Source organism: Bos javanicus, chromosome 26, assembly GCF_032452875.1.
Source record: "Bos javanicus breed banteng chromosome 26, ARS-OSU_banteng_1.0, whole genome shotgun sequence".
NCBI lineage: Eukaryota > Metazoa > Chordata > Mammalia > Artiodactyla > Bovidae > Bos > Bos javanicus.
Window position 1 is genome coordinate 43,835,630 of NC_083893.1, and position 24,416 is coordinate 43,860,045.

At 39.5% G+C, this 24,416-nt stretch overlaps 1 protein-coding gene across 4 annotated transcripts in view; it reads left to right on the top strand.

The window, feature by feature from the left end:
- Window positions 1-24,416, top strand: part of ZRANB1 (zinc finger RANBP2-type containing 1) — a 75,262-nt gene that overhangs the window by 7,838 nt on the left and 43,008 nt on the right. For 3 of the 4 annotated variants that reach the window (XM_061403834.1, XM_061403831.1, XM_061403833.1), the window contains exons 2-3: window positions 20,037-20,214; window positions 21,493-22,343. In XM_061403834.1, the coding sequence (XP_061259818.1) occupies window positions 20,171-20,214; window positions 21,493-22,343 (895 nt within the window). In that variant the 5' untranslated portion in view covers window positions 20,037-20,170. The remainder of the gene's footprint in view (window positions 1-20,036; window positions 20,215-21,492; window positions 22,344-24,416) is intronic. The other variant, XM_061403832.1, reaches the window with a different exon arrangement.

A 24,416-nucleotide genomic window follows, 5' to 3' on the forward strand; every position in this document is an offset into this window, starting at 1 on the left:
TACTCCTCATTTTCCCTTAGAGCTAGTATTGTCGAGGAGCTAGAAAAGAGAAAGGAGAAATGATCCTCTCCAGTGTGGATCGTCTTTACAGGTAGGAAGAAGGAAGGGTTGCCTCTTTGTGGGGAGGGGATATGATGAGGCTATTTGTTGTATTAAGTTTAAAATCTGTATTTACATTCTAGTATATAGAGAGAGCAAACAAGGAAAAAACAGAAGCAAACAACCAAATACCCAAACGAAACCCAGGTGGTGATAAGCGCTCTGCCAGCAATGTAATGAAAGTAGGATAATGTGGTGGAGAATGACATCAATGTGGTGAGGGAAGATTTTTGAGGAGGTAATATTTAAATCTAGTTTTTGATGACAAGAGCTGGCCGTGTGAAAATCTAGGGGGAGAGAATTCTAGGCAGAGGAGATTGCTCCTGGAAAACTCTCACGGCGAGCCTGAGCTTGCTTGTAAAAGGAACAGAATGAAATCCGCTTTTATGTAAAGATTTGCAAGAAAGACTGGGGAAATTTTAATTTTATTCTGAGTGAGTAGGGTTTAAGACCTGTGTGGTAGCTTGGTTTAGGCTTCTAAGAGATGCATCTGGCTTCTATGCAAGGATGGTGGCTAGACTAGAAGCAACGATTAGTGGGGAGGTTATGTAGTACTCCATGTGAGAGTTGGTGGTGGCTTGGAGGAGGGGCATGATAGGGTAATCTGGAGAAAAACTCAGATTTGGGGACTTGTTTTGGAGGTAGTGCCAATGCCTCGTGGTAGCCAGACACACTGACTATACAGTCAGTCCATCTTATAGTCTAATAGCCACATTTCATTCTGGGAAAATGTTTTTGTAACTCTGGAAGGCTGTGGTGTATTAGTTGGGAAAAATAGAAGTCAGAATTTGGGCTTTACTTCCTGAAGTTTGGGCAAGTTCCTGAACCGTAGGCAAGTTCGTATTACCTTTCCTGAAGCCACAGATTTATTGTCATTAAAATGAAGATACTTGTACCTCAGAGGGATTCTGTACCCGAGGGTTTGGAAAGTACCCAAGGGTTCTGAAGATGAAGTGAAATAATACAAATGTTCTGTGATCTGAAGCTTCATATGAAATCGAAGGTGTGTTATTTCAAACTGACATTTGTTCATATTATTTATAGGATGTAGATCTTGAGATTATTGGTACTAGCCCCCAAGCAACAGTTAGAACTGGACATGGAACAACAGACTGGTTCCAAATAGGAAAAGGAGTACATCAAGGCTGTATATTGTCACCCTGCTTATTTAACTTATATGCTGAGTACATCATGAGAAACGCTGGGCTGGATGAAGCACAAGCTGGAATCAGGATTTCCGGGAGAAATATCAATAACCTCAGATATGCAGATGACACCACCCTTATGGCAGAAAGTGAAGAGGAACTAAAGAGCCTCTTGATGAAAGTGAAGGTGGAGAGTGAAAAAGTTGGCTTAAAGCACAACATTCAGAAAATGAAGATTATGGCATCTGGTCCCATCACTTCATGGGAAATAGATGGGGAAACAGTGTCAGACTTTATTTTTGGGGGCTCCAAAATCACTGCGGATGGTGACTGCAGCCATGAAATTAAAAGACGCTTACTCCTTGGAAGGAAAGTTATGACCAACCTAGATAGCATATTGAAAAGCAGAGACATTACTTTGCCGACAAGGTTTGTCTAGTCAAGGCTATGGTTTTTCCTGTGGTCATGTATGGATGTGAGAGTTGGACTGTGAAGAAGGCTGAGAGCCGAAGAATTGATGCTTTTGAACTGTGGTGTTGGAGAAGCCTTTTGAGAGTCCCTTGAACTGCAAGGAGATCCAACCAGTCCATTCTAAAGGAGATCAGCCCTGGGTGTTCTTTGGAAGGAATGATGCTAAAGCTGAAACTCCAGTACTTTGGCCACCTCGTGTGAAGAGTTGACTCATTGGAAAAGACTCTGATGCTGGAAGGGATTGGGGGCAGGAGGAGAAGGGGACGACAGAGGATGAGATGGCTGGATGGCATCACTGACTTGATGGACGTGAGTCTGGATGAACTCTGGGAGTTGATGATGGACAGGGAGGCCTGGTGTGCTGCGATTCATGGGGTTGAAAAGAGTCGGACACGGCTGAGCGACTGAACTGAACTGAACTGAAAGACAGATAAGACATCATAATTTTTTCAGGTGAAGAGCCTTGGATCTCAAGGATTTGGCAAAATCCCCGAGTCAGTAACAGGTGGAGAGGGACATGAACTCACATCTAAGAAATGCAGTGCATTCTTCTCTATATGAAATATCGAGAGATGAAACTCATCTTCCCAAAGTAAAGTACAGTACATTTTCCCTTAATACTGCTTTGGTGAAAGGCAGTAAATCACTGAAGGAAAATACTGTAGAATATTCTTTACGCACACATGTGTTTGTGTTTGTAAGGATCTTTTATGTTCTTTTTAAGACTTTTAACTTTAGTGGGGTGTTGACATTTTTAAAGTTGCTGAATAACAACACCAGATTTTTCTTTTTTGAACCGATTACTTTGATGGAGATGTGAAGTATTAAAGTAGGAAGACAAGTTAAAATAATAAAATATTTGAGAGAAGTAATGAACTAAGACTTGGTGGTAGCGGTAGAAAGAACCTACAGTTCTTGAGAAATATTTGGAATGTAGGAGGCCACATTTGCGCTCATACAGAAGGACTGTGGTGTGCCTGTTACGTGGACTCCCAGGTGGCACGGTGGTGAAGACCCCGCTTGCCAGTGCAGGAGACAAGAGATGCAGGTTTGCTCCTGGATCAGGAAGACCCCCTGGAGGAGAAAATGGTAACCCACTCCAGTATTCTTGCCTGGAAAATCCCATGGACAGAGGAGCCTGGTGGGCTACAGTCCACGGGATCACAAAGAGTAGGACACGACTGAGCACGCACGCACATGGATATATATAAATACAAATATGTTTTCCCACCAGAACTGTCTGAAAGTAAATTGCAGTCTTGATATCCTTTAATCTCTAAATATTTCAGTGTGTATTTTATTAAAAAAAAGGGGGGGGGGCTTTCTCCTATGTAACCACAATAGAGGTATCAAAGTCAGGAAATTAACAATGTGATTAATTCTTAAGTATAAGATTCTATAAATCTTACTTAAATTTTGCCAGTTCTTTTAATGTTTTTTATAAACACAAAAGAAAATCTGAGATCATGTGTTTGTTTTTTATAAGCTCCTTTAATTGGAACAATAAAGTCCTTGTTTTTCATGATAAGTTTTTGAAGAATATAGGATTAGTAATTTTGTAGTAGGGCTTCCCAAGTGGCACTAGTGGTAAAGAACCCACCTGCCAATGCAGGAGACATAAGAGCTGCGGATATTTGATCCCTGGGTCAGGAAGATACCCTGGAGAAGGGCACGGTAATCCTCTCCAGTATCCTTGCCTGGAGAATCCTGTGGACAGAGGAGCTTGACGGACTATAGTCCATAGGGTCACAAAGAATTGGACATGACTGAAGTGACTTAGCACACTCATGCAATTTTGTAGAAAGTCGCTTAATACGGCATTTCTGATGTTTTCTCATGATTGTAGTCACAGGATGTACTTTTTGGCAAGAATACCACACAGTTTTGTTCTTAGAACAATATAACAAAAGGCAAATGATATTTTTCCTGGTGTGGTTAACTTTGATTATTTAGTTAAGGTGTCTGCTGGCTTGGTGACATAACCAGTTATGATTTTGGGGAAATACTTAGAGACTATTTAAATATCCTGTTAATACTCAAATTTTCATCTACTAGTTTTAATGTTCACTCGTGACCCATTTTTTTTTATTCTAGTGGGAAGATTGCCAAATGGTGAATTTTTAATCCAGTTAGTTCTTTTGTATTTCTTTGATTTCTGTTGTAAGGAAGAACTTTTCTTCTCCATTATTTATTTGTTAGTTTGGAGACCTAACGGAGTTTTCTTTTAGTCCGTACTTCAAAAATCTTTTCCTATTTTTATGTGGGTGCTTGAGTTGATTCACATTTAGCTAGTGGGAGCCCTTCATGTTAATTTCAGTGTCTTTTTAAAATTTAAAATGTTGGGTGTGAACATATTTCAGATTTCATTTTTCATTTATTTTTTTTGGCACTTCTGTTTATTCATTTATCTTTGGCTGCGCTGGGTCTTGGGTGCTCTGTGAGGGCTGCTTTTGGGTTGCGGTGTGCTGGCGTCTCATTGTGCTGCTTCCCTTGCTGTGGATGGGTCTCTAGGGCTAGTGGACTCAGAGTGGTGGCGCATGGGCTTAGTTGCTCTGAGGCATGTGCGCTCTTCCCAGACTCGGGATCGAACCTGTGTCTCCTGCATTGCAAGGTGGACTCTTTAACCACAGGACCACCAGGGGAACCCAGATTTTATTTTTTAGAGCAGTTTTACTAATAAGTTCACACCAAAAGTTACGTAGTTTTAAAGACTTCCTGTCGTTCTGAGGACTGTTTTTTTTTTTTTTTTTTAAGAAAATATTTCCTGGATATTAGTGACTAAAAACATTGTTAAGTAGATTTTTAAAAGTGTTTATTTTTTAGAGCAGTTTAGGTTCACTACAGAATTTAGCAGAAAATAAAGTTTTTATACTCCTCACGCTACACATGCATAACCTCTTTTACTGTCAGCATCCTGCACCTGAGTGGTGCATTTGTTATGTTGATGAGTCTACTATGATGCATATTTACCAGAGTACAAAGCTTACATTAAGGTTCATTTTTGGTGTGTACATTTTATGGGTTTTGACAAATGTATAATGACATGTATCCACCATTATAATGTCATACAGAATAGTTTCATTGCCCTAAAAATCCTCTGTGTTCTGTCTGTTCATCCCTCGCTCTCACCAATCCCTGATCTTTTTTTTTTTAATCTCCATAGTTTTGCCTTTTTCAGAATGTTATGTACTTGGAATCAAACCATTATAGCCATTTCAGACTGGCTTCTTTCACTTAGTAATATGCCTTTACAGTTCCTCCGTGTCTTTTCATGGCTTGTTAGTTCATTTTTCTTTAGTACTGTTTTCTTGTCTGGATGTACTACAGTTTATCCATTCACCTTCTTCACTTTGGTTGATTGCAAGTTTTGGCAGTTATGAATAAAGCTGCTATAAACATCCATGTGCAGGGTTTTGTATGGACCTATAATTTCAACTCCTTGGAGTAAATTCCAAGATGCACAATTGCTTGGTCATATGGTAAGAGAGCCCGCTCAATGGAAAAAGACCCTGATGCTGGGAAAGACTGAGGGCAGAAGAAGAAGGGGGTGACAAAGGACGAGATGATAAGATGGCATCATCACCTCAGTGGACATGAGTTTGAGCAAACTCTGGGAGATAGTGAAGGACCGGGGAGCATGGCTTGCTGTAGTCCATGGGGTTGCAAAAAGTTGGACATGTGACTTAGCAACTGAATAACAACAACGTGGCAAGAATAGGGGTTTCCCTGGTGGCTCAGTGGTAAATAACCCGTGTGCCAATGCAGAAAATGTGGGTTCACTCCCTGAGTCGGGAAGGTCCTCTGGAGAAGGATATGGCAACCCACTCCAGTATTCTTCCCTGGGAAATCCCATAGACAGAGCAATCTATTGGGTCACAAAGAGTCAGACACAACTTAGTGACTAAACAACGAGGAAACACTGGTGGTGGTTTAGTCGCTAAGTTGTGTCTGACCCTTGGGGCCCCATGGACTGTAGCCCACCAGCCTCATCTGTCCATGGGGTTTTCCAGGCAAAAATACTGGAGTGGGTTGACATTTCCTTCTCCAGGGGATCTTCCCAACCCAGGGATTGAACCCCCATCTCCTGCAATGGAGGTGGATTCTTTACCGACTGAGTTACAAGGGAAGAAATTGCCAGACTCTTCCCACCTTGGTTGTATCACTTTGCATTCCAGTCAGCAATGGATGAGAGTTCTTGTTGATCTGTATCCTTTCTAGCATTTGTTATTAGTGTTCTGGATTTTGGTCATTCTAAGAGCTGTGTGGTCATATCTCATTGCAGTCTTAATTTGCAGTTCTCTGCTGCTGCTAAGTCGCTTGTTGTGTCCGACTCTGTGCGACCCCATACTGATGAGGTATAATGTTGAATATTTTTTCTTATGCTTGTTTGTCATCTGTATATCTTCTTTGATGAAGTGTCTGTTCAGGTCTTTTCCCTTGTTTTAATTAGAGTGTTTTATTATTATTGAGTTTCAAGAGCTCTTTATAGTTTAGATAACAGTCTTTATCAGATATTTTTTTCCTATTTTTTGGCTTATCTTGTCATTTTCTTGACCATGTCTTCTGTAGAACAGAAATTTTCAATTTTAATAAATCCAGTTTATCAAGTATATCTTTCATGAATTGTGTCTTTGGGTTTTATCTGAAAAGTCATTGGCATAGTCAAGTTTATCTAGATTTCCTTTCATATTATCTTCTGGGAATTTTATAGCTCTGCATTTAGTGAAGAGGATCTACGAGCCTCATGATGAAGGTGAAAGGAGAGTGAAAAAGCTGGCTTAAAACTCAACATTCAAAAAACTAAGATCATGGCATCTGGTCCTGTCACTTCATGGCAAATAGATGGGGATAATGTGGAAAGTGTCAGATTTCATTTTCTTGGGCTCCAAAATCACTGCAGATGGTGACTGCAGCCTCGAAATTAAAAGACCCTTGCTCCTTGAAAGAATAGCGATGACAAACCTAAGCGGTGTATTAAAAAGCAGAGACATCACTTTGCCGACAAAAGGTCTATATAGTCAAAGCTATGGTTTTTCCAGTAGTCATGTATGGTTGTGAGAGTTGGACTATAAAGAAGGTTTAGCCCCGAAGAATTGATGCTTTCTAACTATGGTGTTGAAGAAGACCCTTCAAAGTCCCTTTTGTACATCAAGGAGATCAAACCAGTCCATCCTAAAGGAAGTCAACCCTGAATATTCATGGGATGCACTGGTGCTGAAGCACCAGTACTTTGGCCCTCTGATAGGAGGAGCTGACTCATTGGAAAAGACCCTGATGCTGGGAAAGATTGAAGGCAGGAGGAGAAGGGGACAACAGAGGATGAGATGGTGGAATGGCATCACTGTCTCAGAGGACATGAGTTTGAGCAAACTCCAGGAGATACTGAACGACAGGGAAGCCTGGCATGCTGCATGGTTCATGGGGTTGCAAAGAGTCAGACACGACCGAGCAACTGAACAACAACAACAATTTAATATTTGGTCTGTGATCCATTTTGAGGAAATTTTTGTGAGGGGTGTAAGGTCTGTGAGCCATTTTTGTTTTTGCATGTGGTTGTCCAGTGGTTTCAGCACAATTTTTTGAAAGGATTTTTTCTCCATTGTATTGCCTTTCCTTATTCAAGTCAAATATCAGTTGACTCTGTATGTGTGGATCAATTTCTGGGCTCTGTTCCATTTCATTGACCTGTTCTTTCACCGGTACCAGTGTTTTGATTACTGTAACTGTATGAAAGTGAAAGTCGCTCGGTCCTGTCCGACTCTTTGTGACCCCATGAACTGCAGCCTGCCAGGCTCCTCTGTCCATGGAATTATCTAGGCAAGAATAATGGGGTGGGTTGCTATTCCCTTCTCCAGGGGATCTTCCCAACCCAGACATCAAACCCAGGTCTCTTGCATTGCAGACGGATTCTTTACCATCTGAAACACCAGGGAAGCCCACTGTAACTGTATAGTAAGTCAAGAAGTCAGAATACTAAGTTCTCTGACTTTAATCTGTTTTTGGGGGTGCTAATATAAATGGTGATGTGTTTTAAATTTCAAATTCCATTTGTTTATGCTGGTATATAGGAAAGCAGTTGACTTACTTAACCTTTATCCTGCAATCCTGTTATAGTCCTGTAGTAGCTGTAGTTTTGTTGATTCTTTTTTGGATTTTCTTCGTAGACAATCCTGTCATCTGTGAATATGAACAGTTTTATTTCTTATTTCCCAATCTGTATCCTTTTTCTTTTCTTTTCTTATTTTACAGTACTTGCAGGAATTTCCAGTTTGACATTGAAACGGAGTGGTGAGAGGGGATGACCTTGCCCTAATATGGGTATTAGCTGAAAAGTGTCTAGTTTTTCACCATCAAGTGTAAAGTTGATGTGCAGATTTATTGTACATGCTCTTTATTGCATTGAGAAGGTTCCCCTGAAATCTGCTGTTTGTTTTTTTTTAAATCATGTTGGATTTTGTCAAATACTTTTTCTTCATGTATGTATGTGGTCATGTGATTTTTTTTTTTTTCCTTTAGCCTGTTGATAGAATGTGTTATGTGTATTGATTTTTGAACATTGAACTAAGCTTGCATATCTGGAATAAACCCCATTTAGTTCTGATGTAGAATTCTTTTTATACATTGTTGGATTTGATTTGTTTCTATTTTGTTGAGAGTTTTTGCCTGGGTTCCTAAGAAATGTTGAAAAGATGGATTTTTGTCATTCCAATTTAAGTCTGTCTTGGTTTTCTGAAGTGTGATACTCATCTGCAAGTTTAGTGTGAGAGAAGCTGGTTCATATTGTGATATGTTCTCTCTTTCTAATGAACCATACCTGTGAGTTGTAAAAAGAAGAGAAGTTTTTCAAATGTTTTAGCATTGCATCTCAAACACATGCTCAGATGTTTTACTACTATTTTCAGCAATCATAAAATTCTTTAAAATTGCTAGTAAAATTACTCATTTTCTCTGTAGACTAGTAAACAGTTTGTAGAATATCACAGGACCCTGGACCAAGTTTTGAGTAACAGTCTTAACAATACACAACATACTGCCTCTTGATCCTTTTCTCGTCTTAACAATCTAGTCTTAGAATTAAAGGCTTGATTCTTAGTCTGCAATAGCATTTGTTACCTTCTTGATAGATTTTAAAACTTTTCATTGTGATAAATTTCAAACAAATAGACATACAGAGAGACTGGGAGAATGAATTCTCATGTAAATCCATCACCCAGTTAGCAACACATGTCCAGTCTTGTTTCATTTATATTCTTCTTGCTTCTCCCCAGTGGATTTAAAGCAAATTCAAGACATAATACTGTAAATAACTCAGCATGTGTCTCTTAAGAGAGAAGTACTCTTTTAGAAACATAGATACCATACTGTTAATCACACCTTAAAATTTTAATAACTTCTTAATATCAGTTCCATGTTTAATTTTTAGCACATATTTAAGTTTTAATATGGGCTCCTTTGGTGGTGCAGATGGTAAAGAATTCGCCTGCAATGCGGGAGACTTGGGTTCAATCCCTGAGTTGGGAAGATCCCCTGGAGGAAGGCATGGCAACCCACTCCAGTATTCTTGCCTGGAGAATCCCTAGGACAGAGGAGCCTGGCACGCTGCAGTCCATGGGGTTGTGAAGAGTCAGACATGACTGAGCAACTAAGTACAAGTTTTAATATACACAAACCCATAGGAATTTACTGATTGGATCTCCATGGAATCAGTTTGAGTCTCTATCTCCTACGATCCTATAAACTGCTAGTTACATCTCAAAACTCAGTTGCATTCAGGTTTGATGCATTATTTGGCACAAATAATTCATTGGTGGTATTATATATGAATTTATTGATATAACTTTGTTTTAGAAATAGGATTTTGATACTGTTTAGGTATATTAAGTGATCATTAACTTAATATTAAGTGCATATTTTAAAATTTGGGCTTGACTGTTGGAGTTTGTCACAGATGGAGCAGGGAAAAGTTAAAAAGTGTTTATTTGCAAAATGAATAAAGTGAATCTTTTTGAAGACTTGATCCCTGGGTTGGGAAGATCTCCTGGAGAAGTAAATGGCAACCCACACCAGTATTCTTCCCTGGAGAATCCCATGGACAGAGCACCCTGGTGAGCTACAGCCCATGGAGTCACAGAGTTGTACACGACTGAGCACACAGTATACCATTAAAGAGCATTGAGTAGAGTTCCCTGTGCTGTACAGTAGTGGGTCCTTCTTAGCTATCTATTTTATATATAGTAGTGTGCGTATGTCTATCCCAGGCTCCCAATTTATCTGCCCCCCCTAAAGTGAGTCTTTGGAGAAGGCAATGGCACCCCACTCCAGTACTCTTGCCTGGGAAATCCCATGGACGGAGGAGCCTGGTAGGCTGCAGTCCTTGGTGTTGCTAAGAGTCGGGGACGACTGAGCGAGTTCATTTTCACTTTTCACTTTCATGCATTGGAGAAGGAAATGGCAACCCACTCCAGTATTCTTGCCTGGAGAATCCCAGGGACAGAGGAACCTAGTGGGCTGCCGTCTATGGGGTCGCACAGAGTCGGACACGACTGAAGTGACTTAGCAAAGTGAGTCTTTACATAGAAGAGTGTGAGACTCTGCGAGTTAGGGTTTTTACAAACTCTGCTATATTTATTTGTTTTTGGCTGTGCTGGGTTTTCACTGCTGCATGGGGGCTTTCTCTCGTTGCAGACAGCAAGGGCTACTCTCTGATTGTGGTGCATGGGCTCTAAGGCGTGAGGACTTCAGTAGTTGTGGCACAGGGGCCCATTGGCTGTGACTCATGGGCTCTAGAACCTGGACTCAGTAGTTGAGGCGTATGGGCTTAGTTGCTCCATGGCATGTGGAATTTTCCTGGATTAGGGGTTGAACCCATGTCCCCTGCGTTGGCAGGCAGATTCTTATCCAATGTGCCACCAAGGGAGTCCTTGGAGATCATCTTAACTCATTTTTTCACAGATGAGAAAACTGAGGCTCTTAGCAATAAAAATGATTTATTTACTGTCTCACAGTCTTTGCTCTAATACAAGGCCATGGATAAGTAGTGAAATTCACACATGCCTGTCATTTGGGGAGACTTTGCCCTTTTTCAGTTGTCTCAATGAAAATGGAAGGTTTTCTGTTGATGTGCTTTTAATTAATATACTTTCATTTCTTCAGTAGTTTGGATAAGTGTATTGGTTTAAGAGAAGTCAAGCTGACTTTTATTTTTTCGTCTCCAGGGATTGCCTCCAGAATAAAAAATACTTAAAAAGCATTTTATAGTCAAAAGCCGTGATGTATATATGAGGTTGTTTTTTTTCTTTTCCCCATTCAATTTTACATGGAAAACTTAGTGTTACCTTGTTTTTAGAAATAACTTTTTAGGTCCTTCTTACTTAACTTTTTAGCCATTTTGCAGTAATTCTCAATCTAGATAAGCTTTGGGAAGAGTCTGTGTAACTTAAAAAGCTAATAAAATTTGACCAAGTGTGTGTTTTCAAGTTTAGTTTGCTTGTTTAGAGATTGTTATTAGTTATCTAGGAAAGACTGTTTAGTGAGTCACTCAGTACTGTTTATTAGTTGTCCAAATTCTGGATAATGGGAATAAGTGACTATGGGCTGCAGTATAAACGTATTTTTATTACCTTGTCTGTTTAGTACAGACTTTGGAGCCAGAATGCCCAAGTTCAAATCCTGGCTTTGCCACACAGCAGTTTTGTCACTTCAGGAAAGTTATTCAACTTTTCTTTTCCTGTTTCCAGTCTTTAAAATTGGAGATTATGAAACAGGTACCACTATTAATATAGAATTCTGAGGATTAGATTAGTTAATAATATATTCAGTACTTAGAACATTATCTGGCATATAGTAAATGCTTACGTGTTAGCTATTTTCTTTTCTCAGTTGGACAAGGCTGACCCTGGCAAAATTGTGAAATAGACAAAGTTGGCCTGTACACTCATTCATCTCTCATAGTTGGGTAAGCAGTCCTTTCTCAAGCTGCTGCTGTCTTTGGCATTCCTTCCTAGGTTGTCCTTTGCTAAACTTCTGTGTGCTTGTTCTCCCTGCCTAAGCGATGAAAACGCAACTCACAAAATCCCCACCCTATTTTCCTGTTATTCATTATAGTAATTGTGAGAAAAGTAATCTGATTGGATGACTTCACACTATTAATAAATAAAATTTGTGAATAACTTCTTTGTAATAGCTCTGAGTTGGTTTTGCCCTGGAATATTTCATTCATTTGCTTCTGCCTGCTTTTCAACTTTTATATCAGAACTCAATGATTATTTAAAAAATTTCTACTCTTTCTTTCTCTGTCACACAGAAAAGATAGTGTTTGGTTAAAAAGATGGCCTTTAGTTGGGCTGGGTTTGATCGTGACTTTTGGTTCCTATCTGGGCTTCCCTGGTAGCTCAGACGGTAAAGAAATCTACCCACAATGTGGGAAACCCAGGCTCAATCCCTGGATCAGGAGGATCCCCTGGAGAAGGAAATGGCAATCCACTCCAGTATTCTTGCCTGGAGACCCCCATGGATATTGTTTGCTTCCTGCGGATATTGTTAATTGGGACTAATCTGTTCAGTGTGAACAGAGGATGGATAGGATGATAAAAACCAAATTCTGAGTGAAGTAACATGTTCATAGCTTTTGCAACATACAGTTGTTTTACTGTATTTTAAATGCTGGCTTGACGTGCACTCTTAAAATAATCTCCCCACTTCTGTGTGCATTTAAGAAAAGCCGTAGTCGTCTTTTATCTAGTTACATTGCAGGTGTCCTGAGCAGAAGGACAATATTTTATCTCATAGATACATCTTTGCACATTTCTGAGTGTGTAGTAGACCTCCTGTAACTAGTCCTAGGTTGTTAAATTAGTTTTGTTTATAAGGACTGTAATTTGCGGTGCATAATTGACCAGTGATGTGTCTGAAACTGTGTATAAGAAGCATGCTCAGATGGGTTCTGCAGTGGCTCAAGATCAATCTGTGTGTCCATCTGTTATTGTATTTATTACTCCTCCTGTCTTTTTTGTTACTGTCTGAAAACTGGAGAGTACAGAGGAAGTTGGTGAAATTACAGATAAAGCCCTAGTATGTAAATAGATAGAATTTCTCCTGAAATGACTGGGATTCAGATTTTAAAAAGGAGCCTTACTATTGTTTGAGATTTGACATACTGTAAATTAACCTTGTGTTTATGTATCAGTGGGGTACTAGTTACCTGGTGGTTTAAGAGAAACCATTAACATTGTAGCTTTTGTTAATTTTCCTAATTAACACAGTGTTGACTTACTGAAATGTAAACTTTATATTCTTTGTTATATTTTAAGGACTTAAGTTTGTTAGAATGAAGTTACATGTACTGGTTGTACTTGTAACTGCCAGTAAGGCATGGTGCCAGTAAGGCCAAAGTCACCATGACGGTGTTTATTATTATTATTTTTAACTATGGCTGTCTGGGGAGGCCTTACAAATGGCTGTGAAAAGAAGAGAAGCGAAAAACAAAAGAGAAAAGGAAAGATATAAGCATCTGAATGCAGAGTTCCAAAGAATAGCAAGAAGAGATAAGAAAGCCTTCTTCAGCGATCCATGCAAAGAAATAGAGGAAAACAACAGAATGGGAAAGACTAGAGATCTCTTCAAGAAAATTAGAGCTACCAAGGGAACATTTCATGCAAAGATGGGCTCGATAAAGGACAGAAATGGTATGGACCTAACAGAAGCAGAAGATATTAAGAAGAGATGGCAAGAATACACAGAAGAACTGTACAAAAAAGATCTTCACGACCCAGATAATCACGATGGTGTGATCACTCACCTAGAGCCAGACATCCTGGAATGTGAAGTCAAGTGGGCCTTAGAAAGCATCACTACGAACAAAGCTAGTGGAGGTGATAGAATTCCAGTTGAGCTATTTCAAATCCTGAAAGATGATGCTGTGAAAGTACTGCACTCAATATGCCAGCAAACTTGGGAAACTCAGCAGTGGCCACAGGACTGGAAAAGGTCAGTTTTCATTCCATCCCAAAGAAAGGCAATGCCAAAGAATGCTCAAACTACCGCATGATTGCACTCATCTCACACGCTAGTAAAGTAATGCTCAAAATTCTCCAAGCCAGGCTTCAGCAATATGTGAACCGTGAACTTCCTGATGTTCAAGCTGGTTTTAGAAAAGGCAGAGGAACCAGAGATCACATTGCCAACATCTGCTGGATCATGGAAAAAACAAGAGAGTTCCAGAAAAACATCTATTTCTGCTTTATTGACTTTGCCAAAGCCTTTGACCGTGTGGATCACAATAAACTGTGGAAAATTCTGAAAGAGATGGGAATACCAGACCACCTAATCTGCCTCTTGAGAAATCTGTATGCAGGTCAGGAAGCAACAGTTAGAACTGGACATGGAACCAACAGACTGGTTCCAAATAGGAAGAGGAGTACATCAAGACTGTATATTGTCACCCTGCTTATTTAACTTATATGCAGAGTACATCATGAGAAACGCTGGACTGGAAGAAGCACAAGCTGGAATCAAGATTGCCGGGAGAAATATTGATAACCTCAGATATGCAGATGACACCACCCTTATGGCAGAAAGTGAAGAGGAACTAAAAAGCCTCTTGATGAAAGTGAAGGTGGAGAGTGAAAAGGTTGGCTTAAAGCTCAACATTCAGAAAATGAAGATCATGGCATCCGGTCCCATCACTTCATGGGAAATAGATGGGGAAACAGTGGAAACAGTGTCAGACTTTGTTTTTTTGGGCTCCAAAATCACTGCAGATGGTGACTGTAGTCATGAAATTAAAAGATGCTTACTCCTTGGAAGGAAAGTTACGACCAACCTAGATAACATATTCAAAAGCAGGGACATTACTTTGCCAACAAAGGTTCGTCTAGTCAAGGCTATGGTTTTTCCTGTGGTCATGTATGGATATGAGAGTTGGACTGTGAAGAAGGCTGAGAGCCGAAGAATTGATGCTTTTTAAGTGTGGTGTTGGAGAAGACTCTTGAGAGTCCCTTGGATTGCAAGAAGATCCAACCAGTCTATTCTGAAGGAGATCAGCCCTGTGATTTCTTTGGAAGGAATGATGCTAAAGCTGAAACTCCAGTACTTTGGCCACCTCATGTGAAGAGTTGACTCATTGGAAAAGACTCTGATGCTGGGAGGGATTGGGGGCAGAAGGAGAAGGGGACGACAGAGGATGAGATGGCTGGATGGCATCACTGACTCGATGGACGTGAGTCTGGATGACCTCTGGGAGTTGGTGATGGACAGGGAGGCCTGGCGTGCTGCGATTCATGGGGTCGCAAAGAGTCGGACACGACTGAGCAACTGAACTGAACTGAACTATTATTTTAACCAAAGTAATTTTGTCCAACTTATCCACACATTGCTTGGAAGGGATCTTCTTAGCGAATGTGTTTAGTATGCAGATGAGATAGGTAACAGTGATCTCTGAAGGAGGTGAAGGTCAGCGTATTTTTGGGGTCTTACTGATTCTTAATCATTTATACATGATTTCACACAGATTTAGGAGTTTCAGAGGATGTTTAATGACTGCAAAAGTCTGTGCACTTGTGTCCTTGCCACCTCAGGACTTGAATACTTAACCAGCTCATGTGTGCCTTTGGCTTGGTACCTAATTGTTAGTGCTAGGCACTGTCTACTGAGGTCTTGATACAGGAGTGGATCCCATCCTCTAGAATCTCTCCTATTTTTCCTGAAATTGCTCAAAAGCTCCTCTCCTTTCTCTGTTTAGGTCGCTCAACATGGTCTCCTCTCTGGATTTTTCTAAACATGGGACTGGTCCCCATTCCATGCCATTAGAATCTCTGAGCCAAAGTTCTTGACAGCTTGGCTCTGCTGTGCTCACTCAGTCCTGTCTGACTCTTGGCAACCCCGTGGACTGTACCCTGCCGGGCTCCTCTGTCTATGGGGTTTTCCAGGCAAGAGTACTGGAGCAGGTTGCCATTTCCTACTCCATGGGATCTTCCTGACCCAAGGATGGAACCGAAGTCCCAGGCGTCTCCTGCATTGGCAGGTGGATTCTTTACTACTGGTGCACCTCGGAAGCTCTGATTGAAAACCGAGTGTAGGAAATGATATGGCACAGTGTTCCACAAATCAGTGTTTCAGAAACTAGAGCCAAGAAGACATACAGTAGGTGCCAAATGTGGATGGAAGTGTTGTGGTTGCTTGGAGTGTATATACTTGAAATGATTTGAAAAACTTTATGAGAGAGATGAGATTTGAACTGAGCTTTAAAGGATGGGTAGGATTTGCCAGAACTGAGTGTGTGTGTCTGTCGTGCTTGTTTTTCTCAGGTAATGTCTTCATGTGTATATTGTGGAGGGCTGGTAGTACATAGTGGGTCTGGGGTGTGTGCTGTGTTTGTGTGTTGGGAAGGAGCTGAGAGTTTGTGCTGTTAAAGAAGAGTTTCAGAACGAGGGCCTTGTTACTAAGATTATTTTGCTAACGGTGAGCTGGATGGATTTAGAAAGGGAAGGCGCTTAGGAGGCTATTAGAGTAGTTCTGACCTGAACTGAAAAAGGGTTGATGGCTGCTGAAATGGAAAGAAAACTGATTGTACAGAAACCACTGGAAAGAATCTATGGGGTGAAGGCAGAATTCAAGATGAGTCTGAGTTACTGTGCTGGGTCCAGTAGTATTAGTGGTGTCCTTAATGGAAACTGGAGAGAGAAGTCAGGCTGGGGTTTGTTGTAGGCGGACGATAAGAGGTTTAGTGTGGAATGCGACAAGCTGTTGGAGTCCGGCAATGAGGTGAGATTTGTGGACAGACGGTCCACCATATCATGAAGCTTTAGGATCTTGCTCAAGACCAGTTGTTTTTTCTGTTGACTGTTATGAGGAAGACAGTGATGTAGAAAGATGCTGAGGGGAAAAGAGGAAATGACTGTGTGGAATTTGGAGCTCAGAAGTTAAACATAGTACTTTTTTAAAATATAAATTTTGCCATTCAGAATTAACTTGTGCTAATACTTTAATAGAACCTGAAAATTCAACATGCTTGGAGTATCCTTCTAGTTTTAGCTTTCATCTTTATTCCCCTAAAATGCTTTCTGAGCATTTGTAAATCTGCACAGGTTTATGTTAATTAACACCTACATTAACAATTTACATTAAAAATTAATATTTGTATTACTAAATATAGGCTTACTAATAAAGCTAATATAAAACTTATATCTTAGACCTTCCTTTTGATAACTGGTTGTCATTTGACACTAACTGGCAGTTAAGTTTCTGTCAGTTTATTTCTCAAGGAGTTTGTATTTGGTGAGGACCATTTCACTTCTCTAGTTCTCCTTGAGAAAGTTTTAGTAGGTAGTTGGGGGAATTTGTAGTGTATTTACAATTTTGAGTAATTGACCTCAAAATAGATATGTTTCTTCGTAGTGTTTAGTAATGCTTCACAAGTATGGTCTGCTGCTGCTAAGTCGCTTCAGTCGTGTCCGACTCTGTGCGACCCCATAGACGGCAGCCCACCAGGCTCTCCTATCCCTGGGATTCTCCAGGCAAGAACATTGGAGTGGGTTGCCATTTCCTTCTCCAATGCATGAAAGTGAAAAGTGAAAGTGAAGTTGCTCAGTTGTATCCGACTCTAAGCAACCCCATGGACTGCAGCGCACCAGGCTCCTCCATCCATGGGATTTTCCAGGCAAGAGTACTTGTCTAATTCACTGCTAAGCATGACAGTATAAAAAATGTTTAGTTAGGAGCCCCTCCCTTTTGCTAGCCACTGACTCATGCATGATAATACTGAGTTTTATTAGTGTTTGAACTTGGAAGTATATCAAAAACAGTTGTGAATTTAATACTAGAAAATGGTTAATATACTTGGAGACATTATTCAGTCTGCAGGTAGGGTTTGATGTATAGATTTGTGGACTCTTTGGTCCACAAGATGGGAACTGCTGGTATTGCATTTCAACCAAGGAATATTTAAGAATAGTAGTTGTATCTCATGCCCCTTGAAGGGGCACTTATTGTATAGATTTTATTGTTACTTTGTGTACCAGTTAGCTGAAGTATGATTCACTGGATAGAATTTGGAAAGCTGTGTTTTATGCAAAAGTAGGCTTGTAAATTGGGTATTTGAATACATGTTTACTTGAAAGATATTTAATAATGGTTTTATTTCAGTGTGCAGTATTAACTCTTAGAGCTGGTTGCTGTTAAAAATAATACCATGTTCTTTTTGGGATGTTTTGATTTTGGTAGAAAAAGTGTACTCAGTATTAATGTTGTCTCAGTAATGCAAAATCACGTAGTTGAACTGATGTTATTTTTACTCTTCCATTCCATTTACTGTTACCACAGGTGCAGATGATGTTCTCAGATAATTCTCTCCAGGATTTTAACTTTGTAAAAAAGTTTTGTAGTATTAAATTCACAACCGCTTTTAATTATATACTTCCAAGTTCAAATACTAATAAAACTATGAGTATTATGATGCATGGGTCAGTGGTTAGCGAAAGGGAGGGGCTTATAAGTAAACATTTTTTATACTGTCATGTTTAATAGTGAACTAGACCATACTTGTGAAGCATTACTGAACACTACAGAAGAAATATATCTATTTTGAGGTCAATTACTCAAAATTGTAAATACACTACAAATTCCCCTGTAGTTAAAACTGAATTTTAACTTTCAGTTATGAAGAAACTATTCCTACAACATCTCAATAGAGTGTATACATATGTATCATTGTCTAATATAATGCACTTACCTCAGAATTCTTTTTCTTTTTTTTAACTTGAGCTTGGTTTTGGTATTCCTTAGTTAGCTGAATTTTGGGGAGGGGTAGGCTATGTACCGGGCTTCCTTGGTGGCTCACAAGGTAAAGAATCTGCCTGTAGTGCGAGAGACCTGGGTTCGATCCCTGGGTTGGGAAGATCCCCTGGAGGAGGGCATGGCAACCCACTCCAGTGTTCTTGCATGGAGAGTCCCATGGACAGAGGAGCCTGGCGGGCTACAGTCCATGAGGTCACACAGAGTTGGACACAACTGAGCGACTAAGCACACAGCACACACAGGCTATTTACCAGGCTCACATGATGATTTTTTATTTTTTAATGGCAGGGTCTTTTGTTTTCTGTGAGACATGGACATTTAAGTTATGCTGGCGCAGTATTAATTCCATGAAGATTAGCTAAGGTAATGTAAGCCACAGACTGTTTAGTTGACACTATATCAAAGTAATACTTATCAAAGCAGGCGTGAATTTTTGAATGTGAATGTTTTAAATATTGAGATTACGTATCCTTGGATATGTACATTATGTCATTTGTTCTCGTCATGTTAAGTTTCTATTTGCTCATTTTAGTTTCCAGTAGCATGAGCAAGTAATTTATATTTCATTCCTGAGAAACCAAAGGAAGAAACTGCGTAATGAATATGAAAGTTGCCATTAAATCTCAGTTGTCCATTTTATGGATGCTTTTATGATTTTAGCCTTTGCCCTTCAACACACTTTTGGATTGCTGTCAGATTGTGTATATAATCAGTAGGTGCAAACTAAATTTAAAAATCTAAGTAAATAAATACAAATTACCTGGATTTGAGGAAAATAAAGCTGCTGAATGAGAAAAGGATTTCAAAGTTAAATATAAGTGCTGTGTGTGTGTGTGTGTGTGTGTGTATACTTGCTTTTTTCTATTAACTTGGTTTATACCATCTTTCCCTCTGCAATAATAATAAGTGATACAGGTAGGAATTGACTTATTAGTACTACCAACTTAAATTGTAAGTCAGTCAGTTGTGTCTGACTCTTTGCAACCCCATGGACTATATATAGTCCATGGAATGCTCCAGGCCAGAATACTGGAGTGGGTAGCCTCTCCCTTCTCCAGGGGAATCTTCCCAACTCAGGGATCGAACCCAGTTCTCCTGCATTGCAGGCGGATTCTTTACCAGCTGAACCACAAGGAAAGCCCAAGAACACTAGATTGGGTAGCCTATCCCTTCTCCAGGGAATCTTCCCGACCCAGGAATCGAACTGGGGTCTCCTGCATTGCAGGCAGATTCTTTATCAACTGAGCTATGAGGGAAGCCCTACTACCAACTTAAGATTACTGATAATAGTGCATACACACATGTGTGTTTAAAGTTTTAGGGGAAAAATATCTTTCCTGTACCTAATTTGACTGACCAACCCAATCAGCTGACTCTTTGCTATATTAAAATTCTAAAGATCGGAGTCCATTATTAAATGAGTAGGATTAGAATAGAGAATTTATAAAAATAAAGCCTTTTTTAAAAAATAAATACTTTTGGATAAAGTAGTAGGCTTCAAGTGAAATTCAGTTTTGGTCTCCTTTACAGGAATAGCTATTCACAATCCTGCAGAACCACTTACTACATTTTGCAGTATCTCCTGAGGAAGTCAGAATCTGAGCCACCATGACGACTGAGTCTTGTCTTTGTTCTGATTTATAAACTGTGCTTTCATTCTGACCATGTACAACAAGGTGGAGGTTATAGCATGGAAACTAAAATCTTAGTAAGTGTGATTTTTATTTTAGCTATTAAATAGTAGGCTCTCTTATAGTGAAATTGTCCTCTTAACAAAGTTTACGCTATTAAAAGGAGTGAGGACTTGGCAAGCAGGGATGTAATAATACACGTCTAAATGAAAGATTTTGCATTCCAGGTTCAAAAGGAAAAATCCTTGAGAAAGAGAAGGAAAAATTTCTATTACTTTCCCTAGATTTCTTTCACTTTTCTGGTTTCACATAGGTAGCAGGATGATACACATTTAGTTGAGAAAGGGATTTAAGAAAAGGGAAAGGCTGGCTTTTGTGGCCAATGTCTAAATTCAAGCCATTAAAAAAAATCATTACATTTGCTGTGCAAGTATTTATAAATTGGTTGTAATTAAATAATAAAGTTTTCATAGTTTGTAGTGTTAGTAAGTCCAGTGTAGAATCCTAGGAACCTTTTAAATAGTTAATGTAATTGAGTGCATTTTAAATATTGAATATTTTGAGTATAAATATTCAAAATTATATTGGCGTGATTATGCTAGTGGTTATTGCAGGGATGTTTCGTCGATTGGTTGTCCTGAGAGTAGGTAATGTGCAGTTTTTACTTTTTGCACTCTAGACAGAGCAAGATTTTGAGGATATAGGCTATGGAACATTATCTAGTTTCACATCGTTACTTTGTTAATTGTAAGCATTACTCCTCAACATCTTTTCTACCTGTGCTTATTAAGAGCAGTGGGTAATGAGCACATTTAGGCTGCTTTTCTCCCTTAGGAAGAACGATAGAGTTGACTGTTTGATCTTCTGAATTCTTTAGTGAATCAAACATCGTGGTACTATGCCTCAATAGCATAATAGTCTGTTGCTCATAATTTAAGAATGTTATGTGTTTAAGATTCATGGTTTGTGTTCTATCCCTTACCTTTGAATCTTTTAATTACTGGTTATTTTTCTAAATTGATGGTGATGACCTGGCTGAGATGAAACATTTCTGTGAGAGGCTTCCTGCTTTAACCTCCTTCCCTCTTAGAACAAACTTCCTTTTGCCTGTCTGTCTTGCATTCCAAAGTACATTTTCATTAAATCCCCAGGTCTAAGATTTTTCTTTGGGATCTACCTCCAGTGTCTGTCTGGAAATTAAAAAAAAAAAAAAAAAGATTTCAGTAAGAAATGTTACATGCATATCTTGAAATTGATATTTTATAAGTTGAAGGTTACTTTTATATTTTGGGCGTGTTTTCAGGGGTGAAATTATGTAGCTTTTGTTTTAATAACCATGTCCTAATTATTTATAGCTTCCTGCCTGACATAACTCACTTCAAGAAGTGCACAATGTCAGAACGTGGAATTAAGTGGGCTTGTGAATACTGTACGTATGAAAACTGGCCGTCTGCGATCAAGTGTACCATGTGTCGTGCCCAGAGACCTAGTGGGACAATTATTACGGAAGACCCATTTAAAAGTGGTTCAAGTGATGTTGGTAGAGATTGGGATCCTTCCAGCACCGAAGGAGGAAGTAGTCCTTTGATCTGTCCAGACTCTAGTGCAAGACCAAGGGTTAAATCTTCATATAGCATGGAAAATGCCAATAAATGGTCATGCCACATGTGCACATATTTGAACTGGCCAAGAGCAATCAGATGCACTCAGTGCTTATCCCAGCGTAGGACCAGGAGTCCCACAGAATCTCCTCAATCCTCAGGATCTGGCTCAAGACCAGTTGCTTTTTCTGTTGATCCTTGTGAGGAGTACAATGATAGAAATAAACTGAACACAAGGACCCAGCATTGGACTTGTTCTATTTGCACATATGAAAACTGGGCCAAGGCTAAAAAATGTGTTGTTTGCGATCATCCCAGACCTAATAATATTGAAGCAATCGAGTTCGCAGAGACTGAAGAGGCTTCTTCAATAATTAATGAGCAAGACAGAGCTCGATGGAGAGGAAGCTGTAGCAGTGGCAACAGCCAGAGAAGATCGCCGCCGACTATGAAACGGGACTCGGAGGTGAAAATGGATTTCCAGAGGATTGAGCTGGCTGGTGCTGTTGGCAGCAAGGAGGAACTTGAAGTGGACTTCAAAAAACTAAAGCAAATTAAAAACAGGATGAAAAAGACTGACTGGCTGTTCCTCAATGCTTGTGTGGGTAAGTTTTTGTGTTTTTTGAATGGATTGGGAAAAGATATTAATGACATGAAGGATATAAGGAAGGTAACATTATTTAGCATTTAGTTCATTCAGCATGATAGTTACACTCCCAGTGTGCATGCATAAGAACTTCTGAATTTGTGATCTTGTCGTTTGAATGGGTTGGGAAAAGATATTAAAAGTAACATGAAAGATATAAGGAAGGTCAGCATTATTTAGCGTTTAGTTAATTCAGCATGATAGCTACTACTCTCAGTATGCATGCATGAGAACCTCTGAAATTTGTGATCTTGTCTTAACATTGTCCTGTATTGCCTCCCATTTCATTGTGCATGTGTCTTTCCATCTTTAGAGAGAAAAATGTCAAGTTATAGCAGAGTTTTTTACATATCTGTAGTAAAATATATACCTGCAGTTTAAAACTGCTACTCTGCTTATTGTAACGAGATGTGACTGAGGAGTCCCAGCTGCAGCTTCGGAGTGTCTGTAAACAGTGTGAGCGTCTTGTGATGGTAGAAGCTTCAGTCAGAAGTTAAAAATACCACAAAAATGTGTGACTCCAAGAAGTTGAACAGACATAATACTGACCTTGAAAACGCTGATGTTAATTTTTTATGAATGTCTTGTAGTGAATATTTGCAAACTTTGTGAAACTGATTTCATGTGGCCAGCTGATTCCGTAGTTCGAATGTGATTTGTGTGTTTTGGTACTTTCCTAAGGAAATGCTGGATATTAGTCTCAGTTACTGGCTCAGAGCTGTTAAGGGACAGAGACATGTTGTGAGAGTAAGATTTTCTCCAGTTACTGATCTTGTGAGTTAATTATTTATGATGTAATTCACAAAAGCAGTTATTTGTATGCCCCCCACCGCTTTTGAGTAGATTAGCTATTTGAATTATATAAATCTAAATAATTTGGATTGGGTGCTTACTTTTTTTTAAATATAAATTTATTTATTTTAATTGGAGGTTAATTACTTTATTGTATTGGTTTTGCCATACATCAGCATGCATCCGCCACGGGTGTACACGTGTTCCCCATCCTGAACGCCCCTCCCACCTCCCTCCCCGAACCATCCCTCTGGGTCATCCCAGTTGGGTGCTTACTTTGACATTCAGCTTTGTAAAGAAAATTTTGAGTGACTACTAAAGTTAAATCTTGTGTGGAATAATAACTATGCCTTAAACATGGCTGTGGGGGGGGTGTGTGTGTGTGTGTGTGGTATGTGTGTGTATTTCCCAGTACCAATTAATTTTGTTTATCTTCCTGAATATAGCCCCAAGAATATGGAGTACATAACTTAGGAACCTACAAGTCCAAAGAGTAGATTTCAAGAAATCTGTTTTTTTGTTTTAGCTTTGTCCTGGCCCCCAAAAAGCCCCAGCAGATGCGCCCTTCTGAACAAGACACAGAAACAGCGCTTAGTAACTGTTAGCTCCCATTCTCTCCTGCCCCGAGGACGAGGACGAGGACTAGCTGTCTTCAGCCGTCTGTGCTGTCCCACTACAGCCCAGCGATTCTTTTTCTCTCCTCAAATTGAGGTGCCACATATGGTGTGAATGTTTTTTCTTTTTTTAAAACCCGGAGATACAGAAGGGTTTTGTTTATTATGAATGTTTAAAAATTGAGGTCAAATTCATATAACATAAAACTCATCATTTTGAAAGTGAACAATTCGGTGGTATTTAGCACATCCACAGTGTTGTGCAACCATTACCTCCATCTAGTTCTGAAACATTTTCATCATCCTGGAAGAAACCCATTACCCATTTAAGCAGTTGTTCCACACCTCCAAGACCCCGGTAATCAGCAGTCTGCTTTCTGTTTCAGTGACTATTATTGTGAATATTCCATATAAATGGAATCTTATGTGATCTTTTGTATCTAGGTTTGATTGTCCTTTAATTACCCATCTGTCTTTTGGAACACTTAAGATTATTTTTGCAGGCAATAGTATAATATATTAATATTAACTGTAAGGTGGTGTTATAGTATAGAAGGTAAGAAACTAGATTGCAGTGATTTTTTTAACCTCTTTGGGGTTACTGTTTCTTCAAGTTAGTGGATCTA